Source organism: Desmodus rotundus, chromosome 3 (genome assembly GCF_022682495.2).
Source record: "Desmodus rotundus isolate HL8 chromosome 3, HLdesRot8A.1, whole genome shotgun sequence".
Lineage (NCBI taxonomy): Eukaryota > Metazoa > Chordata > Mammalia > Chiroptera > Phyllostomidae > Desmodus > Desmodus rotundus.
Genome location: NC_071389.1, coordinates 15,905,451 through 15,929,474, shown reverse-complemented (window position 1 = coordinate 15,929,474; position 24,024 = coordinate 15,905,451). Strand labels below are relative to the sequence as shown.

The 24,024-nt window shown below is 53.2% G+C and overlaps 2 protein-coding genes across 2 annotated transcripts; both read right to left on the bottom strand.

Moving 5' to 3' along the window:
- Positions 1 to 304: 304 nt before the first annotated feature.
- Positions 305 to 13,388, bottom strand: CATSPER4 (cation channel sperm associated 4). The gene is made up of 11 exons (XM_024554678.2): positions 13,320 to 13,388; positions 13,118 to 13,192; positions 12,523 to 12,666; positions 9,361 to 9,462; positions 4,523 to 4,620; positions 4,233 to 4,353; positions 3,904 to 4,037; positions 2,451 to 2,664; positions 1,516 to 1,703; positions 1,019 to 1,184; positions 305 to 355 (listed from the first exon to the last, which is right to left on the bottom strand). Exons 1-11 carry the CDS (start codon positions 13,377 to 13,379, stop codon positions 305 to 307), a joined length of 1,353 nt encoding a protein of 450 aa, XP_024410446.2. The 5' UTR covers positions 13,380 to 13,388.
- Positions 13,389 to 14,123: 735 nt separating this feature from the next.
- CNKSR1 (connector enhancer of kinase suppressor of Ras 1) lies at positions 14,124 to 23,791 on the bottom strand. The gene is given in 23 exon segments (XM_045190971.2): positions 14,124 to 14,560; positions 14,562 to 14,612; positions 14,614 to 14,801; positions 15,035 to 15,216; positions 15,296 to 15,395; positions 15,476 to 15,537; positions 15,696 to 15,769; positions 16,017 to 16,088; positions 16,258 to 16,331; positions 17,130 to 17,302; positions 17,696 to 17,726; positions 17,802 to 17,902; positions 18,051 to 18,124; positions 18,204 to 18,274; positions 18,358 to 18,459; positions 18,770 to 18,838; positions 18,951 to 19,010; positions 19,599 to 19,703; positions 19,785 to 19,826; positions 20,239 to 20,323; positions 20,927 to 21,108; positions 21,211 to 21,368; positions 23,689 to 23,791. Coding segments are annotated over 23 exon segments (2,133 nt in total). The 5' UTR covers positions 23,741 to 23,791; the 3' UTR covers positions 14,124 to 14,535.
- Between the last annotated feature and the right edge of the window lie 233 nt (positions 23,792 to 24,024).

Sequence of the window (24,024 nt, the reverse complement as noted above, 5' to 3'; positions counted from 1 at the left end):
TCTACCTCTGGCCTAGAGCAGGATGCCAGGGATGCCCCTCCTTAGGCCAAATCCTGGCTGCCTTAGCTGGAAGCCCCTTGCTTTAGGGCTCCCACTCTTACCCCGCGACCTTCTTCATCCCGGCTCTTCTGAACCTGGGGCTCACAGGCACAGGCCTCGAGATGCTGCCACCTCCATAGCCCCAGGCATCTGCCCATGTATAAGGGAGAGTTCAGGCCAGGTTTAGCCAAGTCATGCTAAGGATGCAGGAAGATGCAGTGGCTGGGTGTGTGTGCATAGGCCCCTTGGCTCCCCTTCTGCCCTCTCAGCGGCTACTCTTGTGCTTGTTGAGTAAGCTTGTGTTAGATTCATGAACCTGCAAACAGAGAGGTCTTGTCAATACCCTACCCTGACCTGGAAAATGCTCCCTTAGTCCCCTCCTCCAGCTTCAAGGGTGCCCCATTCAGGCCTCCCAGGGAAGTCCTTCATATGTCTAACTCTAGCCTTCCTAGTATCCTCTCTGCACTTGGGAGGCCAGGCTGTGGACACTCACAGAGCTCCATGTCATTTTATAGCAGTCAGGTGGTGTGGGAAGCAGAAACTAATGTGGGTGTGTGTCTTTTTCTCCCTAGAAGCTTCCTCCCTCAGAAGGAGGCTACTCTTAGGCACCTTCAGCAGGATCCAGGGGTCCTTTGCCATCAGTGGGCCTAAGTATCTGCCACTAAGCCAGAACTAAGCTGGCTCAAGCCTCACTAAGAAAGGATAGATTTGAAGGCACTAGAGTCAGAAGTGGTTCAGTGGGCAGAACCTGATGGGTGTGGGCAGGGTCTCTTAGAGAAGGAAAGGTGGAACCTAACCCTAATGGTGGATCGTCAGTGACTGCTGGGGTGTGTGGGAACCTAGCAGGGGGAGGGGAGCGGGGGGGCAGACCTGGAATAGGCAGAAACCCTTATGACTGCAGCAGAGGCTAGACTAGGCTGGAGGGGGCTGGGTGGGGTGCCTGAGTGAGCACAGATTGGGCGGGAGAGGGCAGCTGCACCTTTTCTCTAGTGATGAGTGCAGTGAGCAAGTCTTGCTGGCTAGCCATCTCGCGGATGTCCATGGAAGATTTGCTCTCCATCAACAGGCTCTTTGAAAAATGTCTATGCAACAGCGCTTCCTCCTGCTCCTGATTGAAGCGGATGGAGCGTACCTCCTCCACTATTCTGGGGGTGAAGGAGTGAGTGTATTCCAGGGTGGGGAGCAAAGGGGTAGTCCTCCCCCCACTTCCCTGGTGTCCACCCACTTCATCCTCCCTCAACTCTGTTAGAGACCCAGGCCAAGCAGTGCAATCGCTTGCTTGTGTGAGATGAGAGGGACCGAGAGGTCTGGATTCCAGCTCCTCCAAAAGGCTAGGGGACCATGGGCAAATCACTTAACCTCTCTGGGCCTCAGGGTCTGCATAATAAAATGGTGAGGATATAAGGCCAGAGAAACCTGAGGTTCCACTCAGCCCTAACTCACAGGACTCAGGGGTAGCCCCAGTACCCGCCCTACGTGTTGAGCTCATCTCGGATCTCTTTGTACTGCATCAAATTCTCCTGTATTGCCTCCAGCACCAAGCAAAAGTTGTCACATGTGTTTTCTGAGAGGTTTGACATGGGGCCTCCCATAAGTGGCTCCTGGGGAAGGCCGGACATGTCCAAACGGGCCACTGCACAGTGCACCACTGGCAGGTCGTAATTCTCATACTCAGTCATGTCGACTGTCTAGGGAAGGGGAAAAGGAGAGAGGATAGACAGCTCAGCCGGCACCACCTTCCCCAGCCCCTGCCTGCTTGGCTTCGGAAGGATGAGTCCCAGGACACCAGCATTCTGATGCACCTCATTTCAGCTCCAACCACTCTTAGTCTCCCTACCTTGCTATGGGAGCTCAACTTCAAATATATATGCAGGCCCTTCCCCTACCTCTTTGGAAATTCTCACCCCTCTTTAAACTTAGCCTCCCATCCCCATTTCACTCCTAATAAATCCTACCCAGCAAACTTCTAAAGCCCTATCTACTCTCAAGTCACAGCCCAGGGCTATCAACACTTTGAGAAGTATTACACCCTCTACCTCCCCAACCTTTTGGAAGTTCTACCTCTGAATAAATAATACTGTAGCTAACATTTATTGAGGTCTTAGTAGGTGTCAATTTACCCATGTAGTTCTCATAATAGCCCTATGAGGTAAGTACTATCATCATCCCCATTTTACAGAAGACATTGAGGCTTAGATTGGTTAAATGCCCTCAGGTCATCCAGCTGCTCAGTTTTGAGTTACCATAGAAACAAGACAGCTAGGAAATCCACACCCCTCAAAAGACCCAGTTGGTGAGTTGTCACTCAAGGTGGGGAATGCTGCCTCCGGGTCTCAGGCTTGGCTTTCTCCAGGCACTTGAGTGTGCCAGCACACACACACACCTACAAGCACAAGTCAGCACTCATACACACCCTCCCCCTCCTCCCTCTGCCCTCCCATCTCACTCACCTCTGTGAATTTTAGTTGATTCTGTTGCCCCTGCTCTCCTGCCTTCATCATTAGCTCCAGGTTGGTGGTCACCACGACAACCAACAGGTTGATGCCAATGAAGGCACCGATGGTGATGAAGGTGACAAAGTAGAGGGCGCCCCCAATCTCCATTGCATAGTCCCTGATCTCCAGCCTGGAGATGACAGGCAGGGGCCCTGTCACCGCCCTGGCCCTTTGAGCTCAGTTTCCTATCTATGAAATGGGGAAATTATCTCAAGGCCTACTAGGACTTCTGTTGCCTCACTGCTGTTGTGCAGATCTATTGCTTACTTCTAACTGTCACAAAAAAGATTTCATTTTTTTATTTTCAGGGAGAGGGGAGAGAAGGGAGAAACATCAGTCAGTTGCCTCTCACACACCCCCAACTGAGGACCTGGTCCACAACTCAGGCATGTGCCCTGACTGGGAACCGAACTGGCCACCTTTAGGTTTGCAGGACAATGCCCAACCCACTGAGCCACACCAGTCAGAGCAGCAGCTGCTCTTTACTGAGCACCTGCTACACTGCCAGATGGTAGGGTCTTCAACCCAGCCCTGCAGGGTGGAGATTTGTACATCAGCATTATCAAGTTTAATCTACTGGCTATACTCTTTCTTATTATAAAAAGTAATCGAAGCTCATTATAGAAAGTTCGGAAGGAAAATATACAGGAAAAATCCCACCCACTATTAATATCTGTTTTAAATCTCCCATAAAATATTTTCCCGGCCCTAGCTGATGTGGCTCAGTTGGTTGGAGTGTTGTCCCATAAACTGAAAGGTCATGGGTTCAATTCAGGGTCAGGACACAAGCCTAGGTTGTAGGTTTGGTTCCCACTTGGGCTTGTAGGAGAGGCAACCAACTGATATTTCTCTTCCTCTTTGTCTCCCTCCCTTCTCCTCTCTCTAAAATCAATAAGCAGCCATCTATGGCCAAACATGACCTTGGGCAGCATGTCTAAGAATAAATGAAATGAGACCCTAAGTCCCAGGAGTCCAGGCAGTTTGGTGGGCTCCAGTGTGGGCTGGGAGGCTACCCTGAAGGCCTAGTGCAACCACAGACAGCTCCACTGCCCAAGGCCAACCTACCCAGGTGTTTAGCACGATGGGAGGAATATCCATGAATAGGTCTGTGGTGGGACTTTGAATAGGTGGAGTTTCAAGGGGACGAGTCTTCAAGTAGTGCACACACCCAGAGGCCCCAGCCTCAGGGTTCTCCTTTCCTCCAGTTTAAAGTTCAGACACACTCTTCCTGTTGGGCCATCCTCACCCCCAGCCCTGGGAGCTCCACTCCCATCCACAGCCCTTTTCCCTCCCCACTTAGTATTTTGCTTTATGGGAGCCCAGCCCCTGCCTTGCCTGGGCTGGGGGACCAAAAGCCCCTGGGACTCACTGAAAGTCATTGTAGATGACCACCCAGCCATCCTGGGTGATGCAGATGAAGAGGGTATACAGGGCAACTGGCATGTTCTCAAAATGCGTGGGCACGAATGCACCAAAGAGAGTGACCCCAAACACGGAGAACACCTGCCAGAGAGACCGAAGACACACTCTGACTTTACCCAAGAGCCTTGGAGGTAGGACATGCAAATGAACACTACTGAGGGAATCACAGGCGTTCAGGCCCTTAGGTCTCTCCTCTCCTCCAGACACCCCTGCAACCCCAATGACCCAGGGCCTGTTCAGGGAAAGGGAGTGGCTGGGGTGGGGGAGGGCACTGACCAGCATGAAGAAGAGGATGAGGGCCATGATATTGGCCATGTCAGGCACCGACTGCAGGATGACGCGGATGATCCGGGCCAGCGGCTCCACCGCCATGCACACATGCACCAGACGAAGTACCCTGTGGCAGAGCCTCTCAGGGGTGCCCCTCCGTGCTTCCCAGACCCCTCCTCCTCACTGCCACCCCATCTGCTCAGACAGGCAGAACTAATCCCCAGCTGGTAATAACCCCCATCTCTTCCCCAGGGTCCAGACAGGTCCCCCTCATTTCTCTGGAGGACCCAGCTCACCTGAGGGTGTAGGTGATAGAGATGACATTGAGTTCACTAACGAAGAACCCCAGGAGCAAGATAAAGACGATAAGGAAGTTGAGGATGTTCCAGCCGTCCTGGGGGTGGGGTGGGCCAGCCCCAGTGGGGTCTGTCAGGCCCATCCCCTGGGGACATCCTGGGTCTGCCTTCCCCACACCCCAAGGATGGGGGACTCAATGCTCCTCTCACATCAGGGCCAGCCATTTGCCATCCACTGCAGTTACTCATTCTGTTTCCCCCCAAACATGCCACCTAACAGGCATGCACTCGCTGTCTCCTACACGTGTCAACAGCCAAGTGCAGTCTCAGAGACACGCAGCGGAGACTCACATACACACAGCTGGTTCCTAAGCTGAGCCCCGCCTTGGTTAGCGTACTGCTGAAAACTGTAGCGTCACTTGCCCTACAGTTAAGTGACAGGAAAGTGTTTGGATGCTCCAGGCTTTGTGTGGCACACACTCCAATTAATAATAAAATGAAAATAAATGCTAATAAAAACATTAAGGACCACTGCTTCAATAGCCAGTTCAGAGGTAAACTAGCTCTCACTGGATAAGAGAGAGGACATTTTTCCAAGCCCTTTGTCCAATAGGAGTGGGGGCAGGGGAAGGGAGCTCACATGGATGAAAAATTCAAGCACAGCTACTAGAGAGGGGAAGTTGCTCTATCTAATAAACAAAAGACACATTTACCTTTGGCCAGGGATCTCACTTCTAGACATCTGACCTACACAAACTCTGGTACTAGCACAAAGGGACATTCGTATGAAACTGAAACAACCCAAGTGTCCCGGAATCGAACCCTGGATGAGTAAACTATTACACATTCATTCAGTGCAGTTCTGTGTAGCCATAGGGAGAGAAACAAGAAAGACCTCCATGTACTGACATAGAAAGTTTGCCAGAGCACGGGCTGCAAACCAAAGGGTCACTGGTTCAATTCCCAGTCAGAGCACACGCCTGGGTTGTGGGCCAGGTCTCCAGTAGGAGGTGCATGAGAAGCAACCACACACTGATGTTTCTCTCCCTCTCTTTCTCCCTCCCTTCCCCTCTCTCTAAAAATAAACAAAAACTTAAAAAAAAAAACTTGCCAGGATTTATTAACTGACAAAAGCAAAGTGCAGAACACTGTTTATGGTATGTCGCTCTTAAAAAAGGGAGAACGAAAAATATATACACACTTGCAAAATAAACACTAAGAGGATAAACAAGGGACTATAAATACACAAAGATTACCCAGCGAGGGTATGGGTACGGAGAGAGGGATGAAAGGAAAGGAGTGAAAGCAAGAATTCTACTTGTGTATACTTTTCTTTTTTTAGATTTTATTTATTTTTATAGGGAGGGGAAGGGAGAGAGAAGGAGAAGGAGAGAATCATCGATGTGTGACAGATACATCCATCGCTTGCCTCTCGTATACGCCCAACTGGGGACCTGGCCCGCATTCCAAGCATGTGACCTGACTGAGAATTGAACCGACAACCGTTCAGGTCACAGGCTGGCTCTCAGTCCACTGAGCCACACCATCCAGGGCTATGTGTGTTTTTCAATATAGTTTTGACTAATATGTCTCTGCATTAAATATTCAAAAAGAACACTTTTTTTAATGGAAAAAAAATGTTCTTAAATTTCTTGGGCAGTCCAATAAACACAAGGTCTCCTCGTGTCCCACATTCAGAGTGTCTGCACCTACACATACGCAAAGAGACACCAGTCGGCTTGTCTACAGATCCACCCTTCTACCTATCCTAAGTTCATACTATATAGCAGGCCTTGAACCACATTCTGAAGATACAAGAACTTTGCCTTGCTGACCTCACAGATTATTTTATTTTGAGGGAGGTGGACAGGAAGTAAATTTTTAACTCCAGGTAAGAGAGATAAGCACATAGTGTTAGAGAGACATAGAGCAACACCTAACCTAGTCTGGGAAACACAGGAAGAACACAGGAAGACTTCCTGGAAGAGAAGACATTTGAATGAATCTTAAGCTGTAAGCAGGTGTAAACATGTGAATTAAGTGGCAGAGAGCTTGCATAGACAGGGGTCAGCATGGACAAAGACAAGGAGGTGAGAAGCAGCGGTATGTGTGTGTGTGGAGTGTGTGTGCTGGGGGGATGCGACTACATGCGTTTTGGTGCAGCTGGAACACCAAGGGTGAGGCAGGAGTGATGAAGCTGCAAAAATAAGCAAGGATACTTTGGCTTGTGCCTTGGGAAGATCACTTTGATGGCAGGTGGGGCCACAGGAAGATATAGAAACATCCTGGTGAGAAAAAACAAGGCAAGAGCTAAAATGGGGTAGCAGCCCTGGCCAGTGAGGCTCAGTTGGTGGGAGCATTGTCCCATATATTGAAAGGTTGAGGGTTCAATTCCTAGTCAAGGCCCATACCTAGGTTTTGGGCTCAGTCCCAGGTCAGGGCATGTATGGGAGGCAACGGCTTGATGTTTCTCTTTCCAATAGATGTTTCTCTCTCTCTCTCTCCCTCCCTTCCTCTCTCTAAAAGCAATGGCAAAATGTCCTCAGGTGAGGTTAAGAAAGAACAAAACAAACAAACAGGGGTATAGTCATAAATAGGCTGTGGAGGTGAGGAAGATGAAGGAGTCACGTGAGGACAGGGAAAAAAATGTGAGAGCTGGGGACAACACTGGGGACCCTATGTGGCTGGGTAATATTTGAGGTGTTAATTTCTGGACTTTCCTCCCTTCCCTGTATTTTTCCCTTTCTCTCCTCTCACCAACCCCTCTACCACACCCATGCGACAGGGAGCCAGCAGGCTTTGTGTACTAGCACCCAGGGGAAGGGCTGGGGGGTGGGGAAGGAGGCAAAAACAGCTTCTAACAAGCCCTGGCTTTTAGCGCTGGTAGCCTGGCCCCAGATGGAAGGTTAGAGTTGAGAACATTGTCTCAGCCAGGGGTGATTCTGCCTTCCAGGGGACATTTGGCAATGTCTGGGGACATTCTTTGTGGTCACAACTAGGATGGTGCTAATGGCAGAAATGGGTAGGTGCCAGGAATGCAGCTAAACATCCTACAATGCCTAGGACAGTCCCCACCACAAGGAATTATCCAGGCCACAATATCAATACGGTGGTGCTGAGGTTGAGAAGCCATGGCTTAGGGCATGAATAGAGTGGCTTGGAGGAACACAAGACCCCCGTGCTTGCTTCAAGTCTCCGGTGCTAAGAAATTCTGGGGCTTAGCCTTGAAAGTGCAGGCCCCTAGCTGCTGCTGAAAGAAATCTCAGGCAGATACGGAGGAGGAATGTTCCCTCTCAGGGAATAGATGTCTGCCTGCATCCCAGAGCTAGTTCGGATAAAGCAGTGTGGTACCTGCTCTCCTCTCTAGTGTGGAGATATGTAAATACGAACCATCCTATCCTTTTCTCTGCCAATAAGTATCCTTGCAAGTGTTGTTTGCCCAAAGCAGTCTTTAAGAAATGCAGACTTCAGCATTTTTGTTCTAGGTTTTACATTCTGTGTCCTATGAAGTGAAACCTCTAAACCAGGGGTGTCAAACTCATTTTCACCAGGGGCCACATCAGCCTTGCGGTTGCCTTCAAAGGGCCTAATGTAACTTTAGGACTGTATAAATGTAACTACTCCTTAACAGTTAAGCGAGAGCTTGGCGCTGCCACCGGGAAGAAACCAGGTGCCGGGTGGGATAAACAAGGTGGAGGGCCGGATTCGGCCCACGGGCCTTGTGTTTGCTACCTGTGCTCTAAACCACGGAAAGCTTTTAATTCTAATTGGTTGTTCTGGTAACTATATTTACATTGTACTTCCTTTTTATGAGAGGGGTTTTCTTGATAGTTACTTTTTTTTTTTCTCCTTTAAAACCTCTTCTGGAACATTCCCAAAGGCAAAATAAATGTCTTAGCTCCAGAAGTCCTATTCAAACAAAGAGTCTGAGTCTTTGTGTCATTAGTGTAACTTTCAGCCCTGGCTGGTGTGGCTCGGTGGATTAAGCGTCGCCTGCAAACCGAAGGGTGGTGGCCTGTTTGATTCCCCGTCAGGGCGCATGCCTGAGTTGCAGGCCAGGTCCCCAATAGGCAAACACACATTTATGTTTCTCTCCCTCTCTTTCTCCCTCCCTTCCCCTCTCTAAAAGTAAAATAAATAAAATCTTTTTTTAAAAAGTCACTTTAATGTAACTTTCAGGCCCACTCCCACCCAGACAGCTCCTTGATACCCTCCAGCACAGGAGTCAGCAGACTCTAGGCCAGGGGCCAATCTGGCCAGCAGCTCTTTTTTGTAAAACCCTCAGGCTAAGAATGGTTTTCATATATTTTTTTAATGGTTGGTGGAAAAAATCAAAAGAATAATATTTGATGACACATGCAAATTGTATGAAGTTCAAATTCTGGTGTCCTTGAGTGAGGTGATCCCTGCAGAGGTGTTTGCAACTGAGACTGGATGGCCCGCAGAGCTTAAAGTACTTATATTGGCCCTTTATAGAAAAATTTTGTTGAGTCCTACTCTTGAACCCTGTAAATTAAGGTGAATGCTCTCAATCTCATTTCTCATATAAGGACATTAAGGTTTTCCCAGGACCACAGAATGACAGAAGGTTGGAGAAGGGACAGAACCCAGGGAAGCTACACTTCTAGTACAAGTTACTGCATCAGACATCTCAGAAGTAATCAGTCTCTCTCTCATGCGCTCGCACGCTCTCTCTCTCTCTCTCTCTCTCATGCTCTGCGCCCCAACACACACACATTCCTGTGTTTGCAGGGCCAGCAGCGCAGGGATAGGGACAGGGCGGGGTGCAGTTCCTAAGAAGGCGCAGTGGCAATGACAGGGAGGGCCCAGGATCTCACCTTCCAGAAGATCCAGAAGCCATTTAACCAGCCAAGGAGAACCTCACAGATAAGGATGGTCAGCACAATGTCATCTATGGTAGAGAACAACTCATAGTGTTTCTACATGGAAGACAGAGAAAAAGAGAGGGACAGAAAGGTCAGTGGAGGGGGACACTGGGCCGGGCCGGGGAGAGAGAACGTCCTGGGGGGAGGGAAGGCTCCTATTCCCGCTGCTCTTCATCCTCAGCATCTTTGTTGCTCCTTTAGGGCACACTTTGCGTGTGTAGGCCAGGCCCCACGCCAAGACCGCCCTCGCATCATTTCACGTTACCGTCACCATCGTCCTACAAAGTATTCTCATCTCACAGATGGGAAATGAGAGGTGCCAAGGTCAGACAGTTAGCAATAAAGACTGTTGTCTGACTACAAACCTTTGCTCCCCTAGGGTGAGGATACGTGTAAAAGGGAGGCAGGGGAGAGGCAGAACTGGCTCCAGAATTGGGAGGAAAAGCCCTGGCCCCTGAGATGGGGGACAGCAAGTTCCATCTTCCTTCTCTGGTTGTCCCGACCACTCTTGCTGACCCAGCTCCCAAACTCCCCAGGCCAGCCTGACCACACTCCCTGGGTGGATGCGTTGTGGTCGGATGACCGTGTGACGTTGAATTCTGTTCAAACCCCAACTCACCTTCACCCAACCTAGATTCCTTAGCGCCCATTAAGCTGTGATGCCACTATATTCTGTGACCCTATTAACATCTCCCAGCTCCCTGACTCTACCCTGGCAGTTACCAAAGTAACCGGGACTCCTCAGTTTTTCACGTCCATGGCCAACAGACTCTGCCCCAAGGCTCACCACCACACATGGAAACCACCTACTATCCACCCCTTGCTACCGTCAACCCCCATCCACTGACTGGGCTGAGCTTCTTCAACCCATATGGGAAGCTAAGGTTTATGGGCTCCCTGCCTGTTCCAAATTCCCAAAGGGCTTCATGGGCCAGGGCTGGCTGCCTACAACAAGGAAGAGCTTTCTGTCCCCTCAGTTCCATCCCACTGGCCACTGAAGGCAATAGGCTCTCCTCATTATAGAAAGAACTTTCTAAATAGTCCTCCTGCCTTCTCTAAGTCATGGGCATCTGTGGCTAAATCAGAGATACCTTCTCTACCCACAAGCCTTCCATGGTTCCCTATGGCCTGCAGGGTAAGGTTCAAAACCAGTTTGGTATTCACAAGCCTCTAGGACTTGACCTCCATGGGCACATACCCTATACCATGTTTGATTGGGACCCATAGTAAGAGAAACATATTTTATATCTTACAACATGACTCTCTCCCTCCCTCTCCCCCCTCACCACCTCCACATACACAGACAATTCCTATTTCATTCTTTTGCATCCTGGTATTTCATTCTATATCAGAACGTTAGCATCCGCGCTCTGATTTCCTGGCCCATCAGTGCGTGCCATCTGCCCTCCAGTCTACTCATTCTCCAAACCCTGGCAATTGGGATTCTGCCTCCACTGCCTCAGAGGCACCTCTCCTCAAGGTCATAAGAGCTAAATCCAGGGGAAGCTCCATAGTCCTTCCTGCGATGTGCCCACTCCCCTGGGAGCACACGCGCCTGGGTTTCCCCCCACTTCTCTGGCACTCCTTCACCTCAGTCTCCCTTTGCACCTCCCCCTCCACTTTCCGCCCTTCACTCGCAGGCTCTCCTCAGAGCCCTGTGTTGGCCTCTTCTCTTCTCACTCAGTTCTCTCTCCCCAGGCAACCTCATCCCTTCCTTTAGGTCCAGCAAACCCAGAGGCTGGCAACTCTCATGTCCCACCCCCATCCCAGTGCTCTCTGAGGCCTTTTGGAGTTGACCTCTCACCCCTTAATAGACATTTTTGTGTGGAGATTGCATGGGCACCTCAGATACTCAGATGACTCAAACTGAACTCAGCGTCCTTCCCAAACTGACTCATCCTTCTATGTTCCCATCTCCCAACAAACAGCACCATCCCCACATAGCTGCTCGGGCCAGAGACGTAACTTCTTGCTCTCCCTTTGTCTGTGTGTGCGGTGATGACAGATGTTAACCAAGGCAGCACATGTAAGTGCTCACTAAGTGTTGCTATAAAGAAAATCAGTCTGGAAGGCCCATGGATCCACCTGCTGGGGAGCTTCAGATGCCTGTGGTCTCTTCCCTACGGCCATTGTCCTGCTCCACGCCCATTGTCTTTCACCTGAAATTCTACTACATGGCCATGCCTGCTTCGCCTTTTCCAGTTCTTGATCCTCTCCCTTCCATGGCCCACACTGTGGCAGCCAGTGTAAGTTTTCTAAACACATGCTTGGTCATGTCACTTCCATGCTTTAAACTCTTCCCTGGCTTCCCGGGGACGTAGGATACAGGTCACCCTCCTTAACAGAATGTAAAGACACTGCTGCTGACCACCTTCCTGAGCTCATCAGCCACCACATGGAACATGGGAAAAATAGTGATTTTAAATATCACAACTCATGTATGTAGTATCCTCCTTGTAAGAAAGTAAAATAATCAAGTCTTACTGGACTTCATGTTGGACACGGAAAACACACACTATTTCTGCCTTCTCTCTCTCTGCCTGGCCAACTTCTACGCATTCTTTACTCTCAGCTTAAGTGTCCATTTCTCCACAAAGCTTTCTTCACCCCATCAGCTTTGATGCCTTCTCTGAGCTCCCATGTGCTCCGATACTCAGGCATTTAACGAACTATAGAAATGATCCCTGAAAGTACAGTCTTTGATACTCAGGCATTTAGATAATGACATGTTTGTGTCTGCCTGAGATAGAACTGGGTCTGTCGTGTTCATACCTGGAACCCTGGCTCTCAGTACAGTGCCCTGCACCGACTGGTTCTCTCTCAGTGACTATCGATTAAAATGGGATACTCTTCCCTACCAGGCACCCACTTGCCGGCCTCTGCTCAATCCATTTTCTTCCTGTCCATCTAGTAAAAAGGCAATGTATTCCTCAAAGCTGGGCCCCCTCCAACACAATGTCTTTCTTTATCTCCAGACCACTGGAAGATCAGAGCTAACAGGAGCAGCCAATCCAATCATCATGGACAGAAGAGGACCCTGAGGCTCAGAGAGGGAAGTGCCTCACCCAGGCCCTCATTAGATCAGTGGGTGCAGAGGTCAGACTAGAGTCCCACCTGGTCAAGGACGGAGTTGGTGCGGAGCGCAACGGTGATGGCGTTGACCACCAGCAGCATCGCCAGCAGCAGCTGAAAGGCCCAGTGTCGGAGCAGCTGCTTGACATACATTCTAGCGATGAACTCCTGCACGTCCCAGGCATCCTGAGAGAGGGCAGGAGACCTTTCTTCAGGCAGGTATCGCCGTAGGAGGCCTCTGCCTGGATGTTTGCTCTCAGTGAGTGGGGCTCCCTGGGGAGGCCCCTCTCAGGGGAAGGGGCCTAAGAGGGAATCAGGGAATGGGAGATCAGTATTGAGGTCCCTACTCAAATGGCTCACTGCTGGGGATCTTCGTGAGGGTCATTGCAAGAGAGGCTCTTTTAGGGTATCTGGCAGTGGGTGACTGTCATTATATGGGGTTCCTGAGGGTGGCACTGACAGGCACTCACACATCATGGGGGTGTGACTGCAGGGATTACTGCTAGGGAGTGTCCTCTGGAAGGACATTTTGAAGGCAAAAGGGACAGAGCTATTATGAGGCCTGTTGCCCCATGGGTGCAGCTGCAAAAGGGTCACTGTGGGGGTGAGGATGGATGCAGCCCAGCCCTGTACTTACCTTTCTGCCAGTGATGTCTTGGCGGTTGATGAGCACCTGCTCCTCTGGCCGGACGTAGTGCTCTTGAGTGGACCTCTGCAAGGGTGAGGAGAGGGCCTATCAGTGCAGCCCCTAGCCCTCTGGGCCTAGTACAGTCCTCCTGTGCTCTGCCCAATCCTGGGGTGCCCAGATTGAGTGGTGGAGCCTGGCAGGGGCCACCTACCATGACATTCAAAGATTTGATATTGGTGGTGTCGGTCCATTGCTGCCACCAGTTTTCCATCACAGTTGCTCAGTTTCCTCCCACTCCTCGAAGAAATTTTATTCCAAGTGGTCTTGCTCCCCCTTGTGGTGATATCATAGAGGCCTCTGTGACCTCCAGCCATTTGCATTCCACCTAGGAATTCCAATCTTGAGAGAAGCTCCTCCCACTGAACCACCTTGTACCAGACAGAGAAAGTCAGAGATGTTAAGGGCCTTGGCTGAGGTCAGAAGTCAAGAGGCTGATGGGAGCACATCAGGTCTCCTCCATGACCTGGATGGAGACACAGGGGTGTGTCCCTACTCTGGATCCAGGAGCTGGAGATGACCCTGGGCTAAGGAGAGGAGAAAATGTCTCACCTCAAGGCTCTCCTCCTAGTAGACCACAACCTGCACCCCTCCCCACGGGCTACTGCATTCCACCCCCCTGGTCTCCAGGAGCCCACCCTGCCCCTCCATGCCAGGTATGTTCTCCACCTAGAGAGTGAAAGGCCGGTCTCTATTTCTCACTCTGAGAGGGGACAGGAAAGCACCCTTTGGTCTCCAAAGGGCTGGGGACAGATGAGCCTGAGTCGAAGCCCCCATGAGCCATGGATTAGCAATCTTCATCACGGTAGACAGGAGCTTCATGCTGAGCCCAGGCATGCGCTGCCCAGTGGGCTAGTTACCAAGAGCATTCACCCCTGCCTGACAGCTTTTTATCCCAGTCCTCCTGGGGAGCAGATTCCTGATTCTAATATGGAAGTTAAAGGCACAGATAAATTCATGTTAGCAAAATTAACTTTATTTGGTTGAAAAGTGTCTCTGGGTAAAGTGAGGAATGCCTATACAGACCGCTTTGGGGAGGGGAGAAGTGCCAAGGGCCTGAGGGAGGCAGGTTCATGGCCCCACAGGTCAGAGGACGGATGGGAGAGTTTCCTTTCAGCCCAGCCTCCCATTCCTTCATCGGCAACGTGGGAGAGGGCGGCACACAGTTCTCATCATCTTATCCTGCTCCAGGGGAGAGGGGAGCAGAAATGGTGGACGCTCAGGCAGAGGGGTCAGCTTGGGGTGAAACCATGGGCCTGTTTTACCTCCAACCCTGAACAAAACCCAAGGCTGCTCTGTGCTAGACATGTTGAGGCTGCGGTGGAGGCGGTCCTCAGAACCAGAGGTCAGGAGCTAGGTCCTGGCCAGGGTCAGAGATCAGGAGGTTGGAGGTTGCTCTGAGGTCAGGGAGCCGAGATGGGAGTGCTCCTCAGGGTCAGAGGGCAGGGTGAGAAGACTGTTCTCTGGAGTCAGAGGTCAGGACTTGGGAGCTTCCCTCAGCCTGCACCGCTCCCCAGGCCCCCAGACTCTCTGAGTAGAGCTCCTGGTTCTGCTTTTTCCACCGCCGGAACTTCTCTCCAGTCAGCTCGGGGTCGCCTAGCACTTCCTCCAGGGCCTGCAGTTCTTGCAACTTTGCCTATGAAGAGAGCAGGGGTAAGGAGCCATGATCACCAGGGAGGGTGGCAGAGCCTGAGCCCAGAGCTAACTGAGTACTTAAAACCCAGCACCTGGCCCAGTCTAGTCCAGGTCCTCAGATCGGGAGCCTAGAACTTGGCCCAGTACACGGCTGAGCCCAGAGCTGTGGGCCAGGAACCAGAGCCAAAAGCCTAGAGCCCAGCCCCTTGCCATGCCCAGCGCCCCCGAGCTGACCTTGAGGGTGCTCTGTAGTGTCCTCACTCGGTGCACTCGCTCATTGAGCTGGGGGTCACGGTTGCGCCGCATGAAAGAGCTCCGCCATTGTTCATGAGTGAAGGGCTGTGGCTGGCCCAGGAGGGACAGGCCACCCTGCCTCAGTCCCCGTACCATTCCTTCCAATGCCCCTTCACTGTTGTCTGGGGGTGGTGGGGGAGAACAGGATGAGGGTGTGCCCAACCCAGCCCTCCATCTCAGCTCCCAACCCCAGCACAGCACCTGCTGGAAGGCCAAAGGAGGTCTGTGGGCTGCCCTGTGTGGGGGTGGCTGCAGGTGATGTGTCTCCACGGAGCGGACTCACAGCTTGGCCAGGGCTGGGCTGTAGGCAGGGTGGGAGAGAGGAAGGTATCAGTCTGAGCTCTACATCCTGCTACTCACCCCCACTAGGCCCCTACTCACCAAGGCTGAGAGGGACCCAACCTCATCGTCAGGGTCTTCTGCTTCCGTCTCACTGTAGCAGTCTAGGGTGGACAGAAGCAGTTGGGGAACCCCCTAAGCTTCACAGGGGTTTTGGAGGCCAGGAAGCGGGTTAGGGCATTTTAGTTCCCATCCCCTATCCCAGGAAAGGCAAAGGCTCAGGTGAGACCCGGTGAGACCCATCCCTGCGAGAGATACCTACCTTCCTCTCGGGGTAGGGAGGCCCGGCCTGGAGACTGGTACTTGGAAATGCAGGTTATGAGATGGCGCACCCACCTGTGGAGGGGCAAGGGGGTTCAGGGAAGTTTCATTTACTGTGTACCAAGGGCCTTTCCCCCAAAGCATCTTCTGATTCAATCCTCAGAGCAACTCTGAGAGGTAGGAACTCTTACTGGCCCATTTTAGAGATGATGAAACTGAGACAGAGAAGTGCCTGGATCAACCATCATCAGAGAGCTAAGATTTGAATCCAGGCTCCCAAGCACCCATGTGGGAGTTTGGGGGTGAGCGGGGTGGCACTCACATGCTCAGATCTGTCAGGGTATCAGCAGCAAAGGTGAAGGGTTTGTACACATCATGAGTAAGCTGGAACACACTGCCAAGGAGCAGAGGGGCCACACTCAGCCTGGGTGCGCCTATCTGGAACCCAGAGAGGCTGCACTGGCAATCCCGGCCCCTGCGGCCTCCACCACCCCACCCCCACTGTTACCTTTTACCTTCCTTTCTCTCCCCACCGCCCTGCCCCGTCACACCCAGGACTTAACTATTTTTTCTTCTGGTCATGCCCGCTTTCCAGACTGTAGTTGGAGACATTGATGAGGCCCTCCGCCTTCTCGTCCTGGGGGGACCACAGTGAGGGTCAGCATGAAGCCCCAATCCCTAGCAGGTCACCTCCCATGGCCACCTCCTGGGCTCTCTAACCACAAACCTCTGCTTCTCGAGCTCAGGGCAGGAATCTGGGGTGGGGGCAAGGGTTGTGACCAAGGGGTGCCTTTGAGCCAGGAAAGGGGAGCCAAACAGATCCAGAGAAACAGCCACAAGGGGAGCCTGCTCCTGCATTTGTTCTGTCAGTAGGCACAGATGAAGCTGCTTCACACCCCTGAGCTCTGCAGAGGCTGTTCTGGCCCCTTCTGGCTTTCTCTCTCCTCTCCGTCTGACCAACCCTCAGACACTGACGTCTCAGGGAGCCTTTGCCGCTCCTCAGGCTGGACTGGCCACCTCTGTGGGCCCCACCCATCCCCTAGGCTGTTCCTTCGTCAGATCATGTGTTCCCTATACTGTCCTCGATTCACCCTCCCCCCACCAGCCTGCAGTAGCAAGACTGCCCAGGCCTTCCCTGTGTCTCAGTGCCCAGCCCAGAGCTGAGCACACAGTAGGCACCTGAATGTGTATTGAATGAGTAAACAGTTGAAGAAATAGCCTAGCACTAGGATGGACAGAATAGAAGAGGAAGGAAAGATGCTTTTACACACATAGGAGTCCATTTCTCTCTGAAGAGTGTCCCCATTTTAGAGACAGGAACCCTGGGGCGCATGAGGGTTTGGGGCCCACCTGTGTGACCACAGGTGGGAGTAGACAGTGGAGTAGGAACAAGAACTGTGGCCCAGAGGCGATGCAGGTGTGTGCGGGGTCTCACCTGGGGCTGGCGGTACCAGTAGAGTGTGTGTCTCTTGAGCACAAACCAGCAGCGGCGCCAGCGAGGGCCCATGAAGCCACTGGGTACCTTGCGTAGCTGGAGCCAGCCGTCACAGTCGGGCAGGCCCAGCTCTCTGCATGACACCCGCCGGCGGCTCAGCCGTGTCGCCATGCCTGCAGCGGCACAGCACGGGCCTTCAGTGAGGGTCTGGCAAGGCACCCTGGACCCCCAAACCTGCTCCCTTGCCCACCACGAGCATCCCCAGCTGGTATTTCTGAACGCATACTCTGTGTTTGGAATGTTATGCCTGTTCAGCTCGGAGGAATGGCACCCCGTTTTAGAGGTGAGGCAATCAAAGACCAGAGGACAAGCTGTTAGCTTGAAGTCACAGAGCTCACAACAGGCCCAGGCTGGGGACACAGGTCTGTCTGACCCAAGAAATAGAGCTCTTTCCAGAAAAGGCTGTGTGTGCCGCGTGTGGTGGTGGGGGTCTTGTCCAGCACTATAAAGACTTCTAAGAGCTCCTCATGTCAGGGGACCCCCACCCAGCCGGGTACATCTCATACCTTTTGATTTCTTCCGACCAGGGTCAGGACTCTGAAAGGACCACAGGGGGTTAGAGCCAGGTCTGGGTCCAGAGTCACGCCCCTCCTTGCTAAACCCTCAGCTTACCCTGTTTTCTAGGGGTCCACGAGTCTCTGCTACCCCTGCTGGGACTGTGGCTGGGGGTGCAGGGGCGTTGAGCAGGGGCTCAGGGTCAAGGGAGGCAGAGTCTGTCAGGGAAGGAGAAAAGAGGGTCCGTGAGCCAAGCCCCAGGCCTGGCGGTAGGGTGGGGGTATCAGGGACCAGGGCTCAGAGCCAGGTTCCCCACATGTCCGTCCTGGGGCATCTACTATTTTGGGGCGGGGGGGTTGAAACTACCTATTGAGGCAGGGCTGGGCCCAGGACTTGGGTTTGAAGCCAGGTTGAAGTCAAAGACATCTTTGGATGGAGCCCTGGGGAGAGGAGAGCAAGTGGAGATGAGATGAACCCAAGGCTCCCCCACCAAGATGCACCCGGGGCAGAGCATCTTACCCGGGGGACTGTGGGCCCAGAGCGGGCGATGGGACCCTCAGCTGCGGGGAGCCCAGGGTCTGAGGAGGAGTCTGGGAAACAATCAGAAACAAGGTGATGTCGCTGGCAACAGGAATCTGAAAGCAGGTCAAGGGCAGGGTCAGGTGGCAGGTACCTGTGGGGGTGTCTCTGGCACAGGGACCTTCTTCAGCACTAAGCTGACCCTGGCTGGCTCGCGGAACAGCTCCCTCACCACATTCTTATGGGGCCAGCCCACCTGGGGGAGAGGACAGGAACACTGGGCTGATCAAGCTGCGCAGGAGGCTCTGAAGCAACCCAATGGTCCTCTCCCTTGGAGCACTCTCTCATCCTCCTGCTCTGCTCCACGGCCTCCTCCTCCAGGAAGCCTCCATGATCCCCTTCACCTTGGCTCTGCTGAGGCTGCTCTGGCCTGTGTGAGCTGGTTCACATCATGTAAGGCACCTCCCACAACCCTGGTCTCCCTTGGAGTCCCTCCCTACCCACCAGCCCTGGGTCCTACTCAGTAATCCCTTCACTCCCGCCACGTCTCTCTCCTTCTCACTCACCACCACCTGCTCGTTGACCTGGACAATCTCATCTCCAGGCAGTATGTGCAGCTGGAAGTTGGAGGGGACCTGGTATGGAAGGTGGGGCTCAGAGGGTGTGCCCTCCTGGGTCTGAAGCTGGCTTGGCTGGCAAATAACAGGGTCTTGGCGGGGGTGGTTGAAAAGGATGTGGGGCACTCACCTGGGCGCCCACTCGGGACACGAAGTGCAGGCAGTTGCCAGTGGTGTGGATTTCCAGGCCCTGGGAAGGCAGAGGCTATGGTCACTGAGGGTGTGGGGACAGCAGGGCCAGTGGGCAGGACCCCAGCTGGGCAACAAAATTCTTGGGTGAGCAGAACTGGGGAAAGAGCTGGCCCCAAGCTGGCACTGCCCAACTTGCTGTGTGACTTTGGCCTTGCCACCCCTCTGTGGGCCTCTGCCTCCTCCTCCAAAAGGGTCAGAGGGAAGTTGGGGTGGCTGACTTGTGAGGTATGAGATTTTCAACAGGTCTCCTAAAGGGGTAAGTAGGGATGGCAGGGGCAGGGCTGGGGCTCTGGTTTTCCCAACTGGAAATATTAAAGCCGAAAAGTTCACGTCCTCTCCCCTAACCTTCCAGGTCTATGTCTCAGGGCTAGAATGTGTCACCTGAGACCATACCAGCTGTCGCCCCTCAGGATTGGGGAAGGTGCTGAATAACGGTGAGATTCCCAGAAAGTCCTCTGTGCCTTTAACATCTGAACAAAAGAGGCCTTCTAGCCGTAACAGTACAGAATTCTGTGGAATCCTGGAACCATGTTTCAGGGCCTAGGCCAAGCTGCCAAGAGGTGAGAGGCACGAGGTCAGAGCTCACCGAAGGATTGTCCAGCTGTACATGCTGTAGCACGGCCTTCTGCTCCAGCAGTTCCTGGGGGCTGCAGCTCAGGATGTTGTGGCAGATTCCAGCCACGTGGCTGCACTGGGGGATGGGGAGCAGAAAGTCCAACCTGAGCCCTATCCACTGCACCCCATCTCCACTCCCCCCCCGACACACACTTACAATCCTCAGGACATGGCTCTCCTTCTCAGCTGCTGGACAGTCCTGGAAACAGTGAGAGCGGGGGCCTTCCCTAAGTGGGGGCACTGCCTTCTCCGGAGGGCAGGGTGAGCTCCCTGCAGTTCCTCCCTGCCTCCTGCACCCTGGCCCCCTTCCCAGAAGTACGTGGCCTCAGAGCTTCAGCCCCAAGATCTCCCCCATGGCACCACGCCCCCAGAAGTCACCACACATGCCCTCTTCCCTCTCCCTCCTGAGAGTCAAACTTCCGGGGGTGCCCCCGCCAGGTAGGAGGCCCCATGCTGCCATTGCTCCCTACCCCGTGGCCGGCAACCTCTCTTCCTGCTCTCGCCTCTTCCTGCCCTCACACCCGATCTTGTGCTGATTCACAGGTTATAAAAAGCTCTCGCCTAACTTGGTCTCTATAGCCTGGGCCAAGCCTGGCCCCGGGTCGTCCTACCTCCTGCAAGGCCTGGCCCAGCTCCCTGCACAACTCCCCAATCTCTTGGCAGGTCGAGAAGTCGTTTAAGTGGGAGAAGAGGTACCTGGCAGGAGGAAGGATGGAACAGTGGTTAGCAGACTGTGTGAAACAGTCGAGTCACAGAAGCACTCAGAGCTGACTACTCATCTGAGACGTGGGGATAGTACCTACTCCGATGGGTTTGGTTTAAAGAGATGACTGATACCTCTCAAGAGCTTAGCACAGGACTTGTCTGACAAGCACCTCATAGTGCCAGGCTCTGTTTAGGCACTGGGGAGACAGAAGTTAACCACGTAATTCCATCAACAGTGATTTAACTTCAACTGCTCTGAAGTGTAGGGAGCTCTGACAGTATATAACAGGAAGGCTTCCCTGAGGAGGCGATACTGTGCCGGGACCTGTGGGCAAGCAGCAACCAGTGAAGGGGAGGAGAAGCTCTCTGTGCAACGTTGTTGACGTGACTGCTGTGATTACAAGCTGGGGGGTGGTTGGGAACCCAGGCATCCCAGTGCCCCTGCACAGGTCAGCTAACCTCTTTGCCCTCTTCCACCATATCTAAGCAAGAGCCAAGCTCTGTTTTTCCTTCCCAGGCCTTGAGGAGGACAAGGATGAGAAGGGCCCCCTCACCAGTCTCCCCAACCTGTGCCCTAGCAGGAGCCTGGGGTACCTGTTGAGCCAGAAGAGGAGGGCACGGGCCTCACGCACCAGATCCACAGCCGCACTGAGGACATCAGTTGGGGGCTCGCCACAGCCCTCCAGGCGGCCTTTTACTAAGCTCTGGAAGACACGGGTCCCCTCCAGCAGCCCCTGTGTCAGGCTCTGCAGGTTCTCTGTCTGTAGCCCAGAGCTCTGTGCCAGAGAGGAAGCAGATCACCTCCCTGGCAGTGGCCAGCCCTCCAGACACCCCCAGGTGGGTGGGAACTGCAGCCAGTGTGGCCACCACTCACTCACCAGGGCCCGGAGTTGTTCCACCCCTTCCAGGATGAGCTCTTGGTGGCCCAGAGGCCACACGGTCAGAGCCTCAAGACTACGGGGGCAGAGCTGGAGCAGGTACTTGCCAGGCAGCTGCCAGTCCTCAAAGCAATAGTCCTGCAGGGAATCATCGAGGCCTGCGGGGACAGCAGGGGTCAGCATGGGGGAGCCAGCGGGTGTCGTGGATTTTCTGGCCACTTCTTCACTCCCATAAAGCCCTATTCCCTCCCATCCGTTCCTAATAACAATCCTGAGACCTAGGCTGTGCTCTGCCCATTTCACAGATGAGGCTACTAAGTTGAGAAGGAGGATGGTTTAGGGCAGTGGCTCTCAAAGGGTGGTCCCCAGACCAGCAGCAGCCGCCTCACTGGAGAGCCAGATACAAATACTAAGTTTGGGCCCCATCCCACACCTGCTAAATAACCCAGGGGCAGGGCCCAGCAGTTCAAACGTTTAAATCCTCCAGGTGTTCTGATGCTCACTTGTCTCCTGCATCAGGATTAAGAACAGGAATGGGGCTTTGGAGTCAGGGAGACCTGAGTGCCAGCACTTGAGCAAGTAATTTTTTTTAATCCGCACCCAAGGATATATATTTATGATTTTACAGAGAGGGGAGGGGGGAGAAAGAGAGAGGAACACTGATCAGTTGCTTCCCAGACAAGCTCCAACCAGGGATCGAACCATAACCTAGATATGTGCCCTGACCAGGGACTGAACCCACAACCTTTCGGTATTCCCTCATTTGTAAATGGTGATAATAAAAGCACCTACCTTCTAATCATGTGGAAATGACATGATACATGCCAAACACTTGGCCCATTTCTTGGTTTGTGGTTGACAGTAACAGCCACTGTATTATTATCACCAGACTTTTTACCGTGGTTTTTAAGGCCTGGTATGATCAGGCTGCTCCCTGCCTCGTCAGTCTCATTATTTGACACAGTCCCTCAAACGACTTCAAATCCAGAGCACCAACTCCCTGCAGCTCCTGGAATGTTCTTTTGTTTCAGGGTCCTTGCAGGTGCTACTCCTCCTGCCTGGACTGCTCTTCCAGCTCCTTCACTCCCTTTTCATCTCCCTCCAGGGAGCATTCTACAACGCCCCAGGCTGCTCCCGCTGCCCCCTGTGCCTCCCGAAAGCCCTGCAATTGAGCACAGCCTCTCGCACTTTATCAAGATCTCTTCAAGGACCGGGCCTTAAATAACCATTCTTCTCTAATTCCAGCCCTGCCTGGCACAAGGTAGACCCTCAAAAATAAGAAAAATCTCTATCGAATGCTTACTATGAGCCAAGCAACAATTTAAGGGCTTTAAATATATTCAGACATTTGATCCTCACCAAATCTAGAAGGTAGAGACTACTGTTATTCCCATTTTACAGATGAGAAAACTGAAACAAATAAAGGTTAACAGTTTGCTCTCTCTTTGAAGGAATTCCTGCCATTCCAAGCAAGTCAAATTCCTTCTCAGAGAAGCTGTGTGTGGCCGACAGCTCTCCCTCCTTCCCTGTGTGACAGAGCACCCACTGGACAGGGGTCCGTCACCCTGGTACTCCCTGGCCATAGGCCCTTGAGCGACTTCTTCCCCATGTGCACTGAGTGTGCTGGGCTGTCTCCCACGGACCCTGACACTGCGCTACACAGCCTAGGCACCTGGCATAGTTGTGTCACTTTATGCATTTCATGATGTCCAGCTGCCATTCTCCCTTAATGGAGAGGAAAACCCCGAATCCCTGCTTTTATGAACCTGAACCTGAACCTGCCCCTAGCGTACCCCTGCCCCTCCACTCCCCCTTCCCCTCTAGGAGAAACCACCTGACTCACCTTCCCCTCCCTCCAGCAAGTCAGAGGTCTTCGCTTCTCCGAGTCCGGAGTCTGAACCCTTTCCCACCCGTTTGGGCTCACTGAGCCTGGGGGGCATCTCCCTTGGAGGGCCCTGGGGTGGGAGGGGCTGTACCAACCCTTTCGTCTGGCTGGGGCTTCAGCGTCACACACACACACGGAGCATCGGTGGGGAGAAGGGAAAAAGGGTCGGCCCTATTCCAAAGCCTGCGCAAATCACTTCCTGGCTCAATGCGTCAGTTTCCGCTTCTGAAAAATGGGTTTAATAACAGCCCTCTAGGTCCTGGGTCGGAGGGAAGATTAACACGTAGTGGGTATTAATACTCAGAATGGTGGGTGTGGGCCGCGCTGGGGCCGCCCTCCTGTTTTCATTACACCCACCGCCTTCCCTTCGCCAGCCTGACAGTCTCTTGTGATGCTCGAGGCAATGGGAGACCTGCTTTGGTTCCTCGGGCCTCCCGCGCTCATCTCTGCCTGGCAGAGTATCGCATACAGGGTAGCTGCTTATAAATACTTGTTGACAGACGAACCAACTGACAACCTCAGCAAGCCCTTTTTCCTTTACCTCTCCCCGTCCTAATGCTTCTCAAGCCAATCTCTGCCCCGGCTCCACCCACCTCTCAGCCAGGCTGCCACCTTCCCGGGGGTCCAGGTCTCTACTGGCTCCATGGCAGAGTCCGCCGGATGGGATGGGCACTCGCTCCGTCCCGCGAGCGCAGGAATTTCCGCTCCCAGAGCCCAGGGCTGGGGAGGGGCCGGGCTGGGCACTGGGCGGAGCCACCAGCATACCTGGGCCCACGTGGCTGGCCAGGTGAGGCACTGAGTCAGCCATTGGCCCACCGCCAGTCCGCCTCGTACGCGCCCTTCTGGCAGCCCAGGGCAGCTGGGCTGCTTGACAAGCGGGCGGTGCCGTTGGTGTTTGACCCATGGGACCTCAGAGCTGGCCTGGGGTC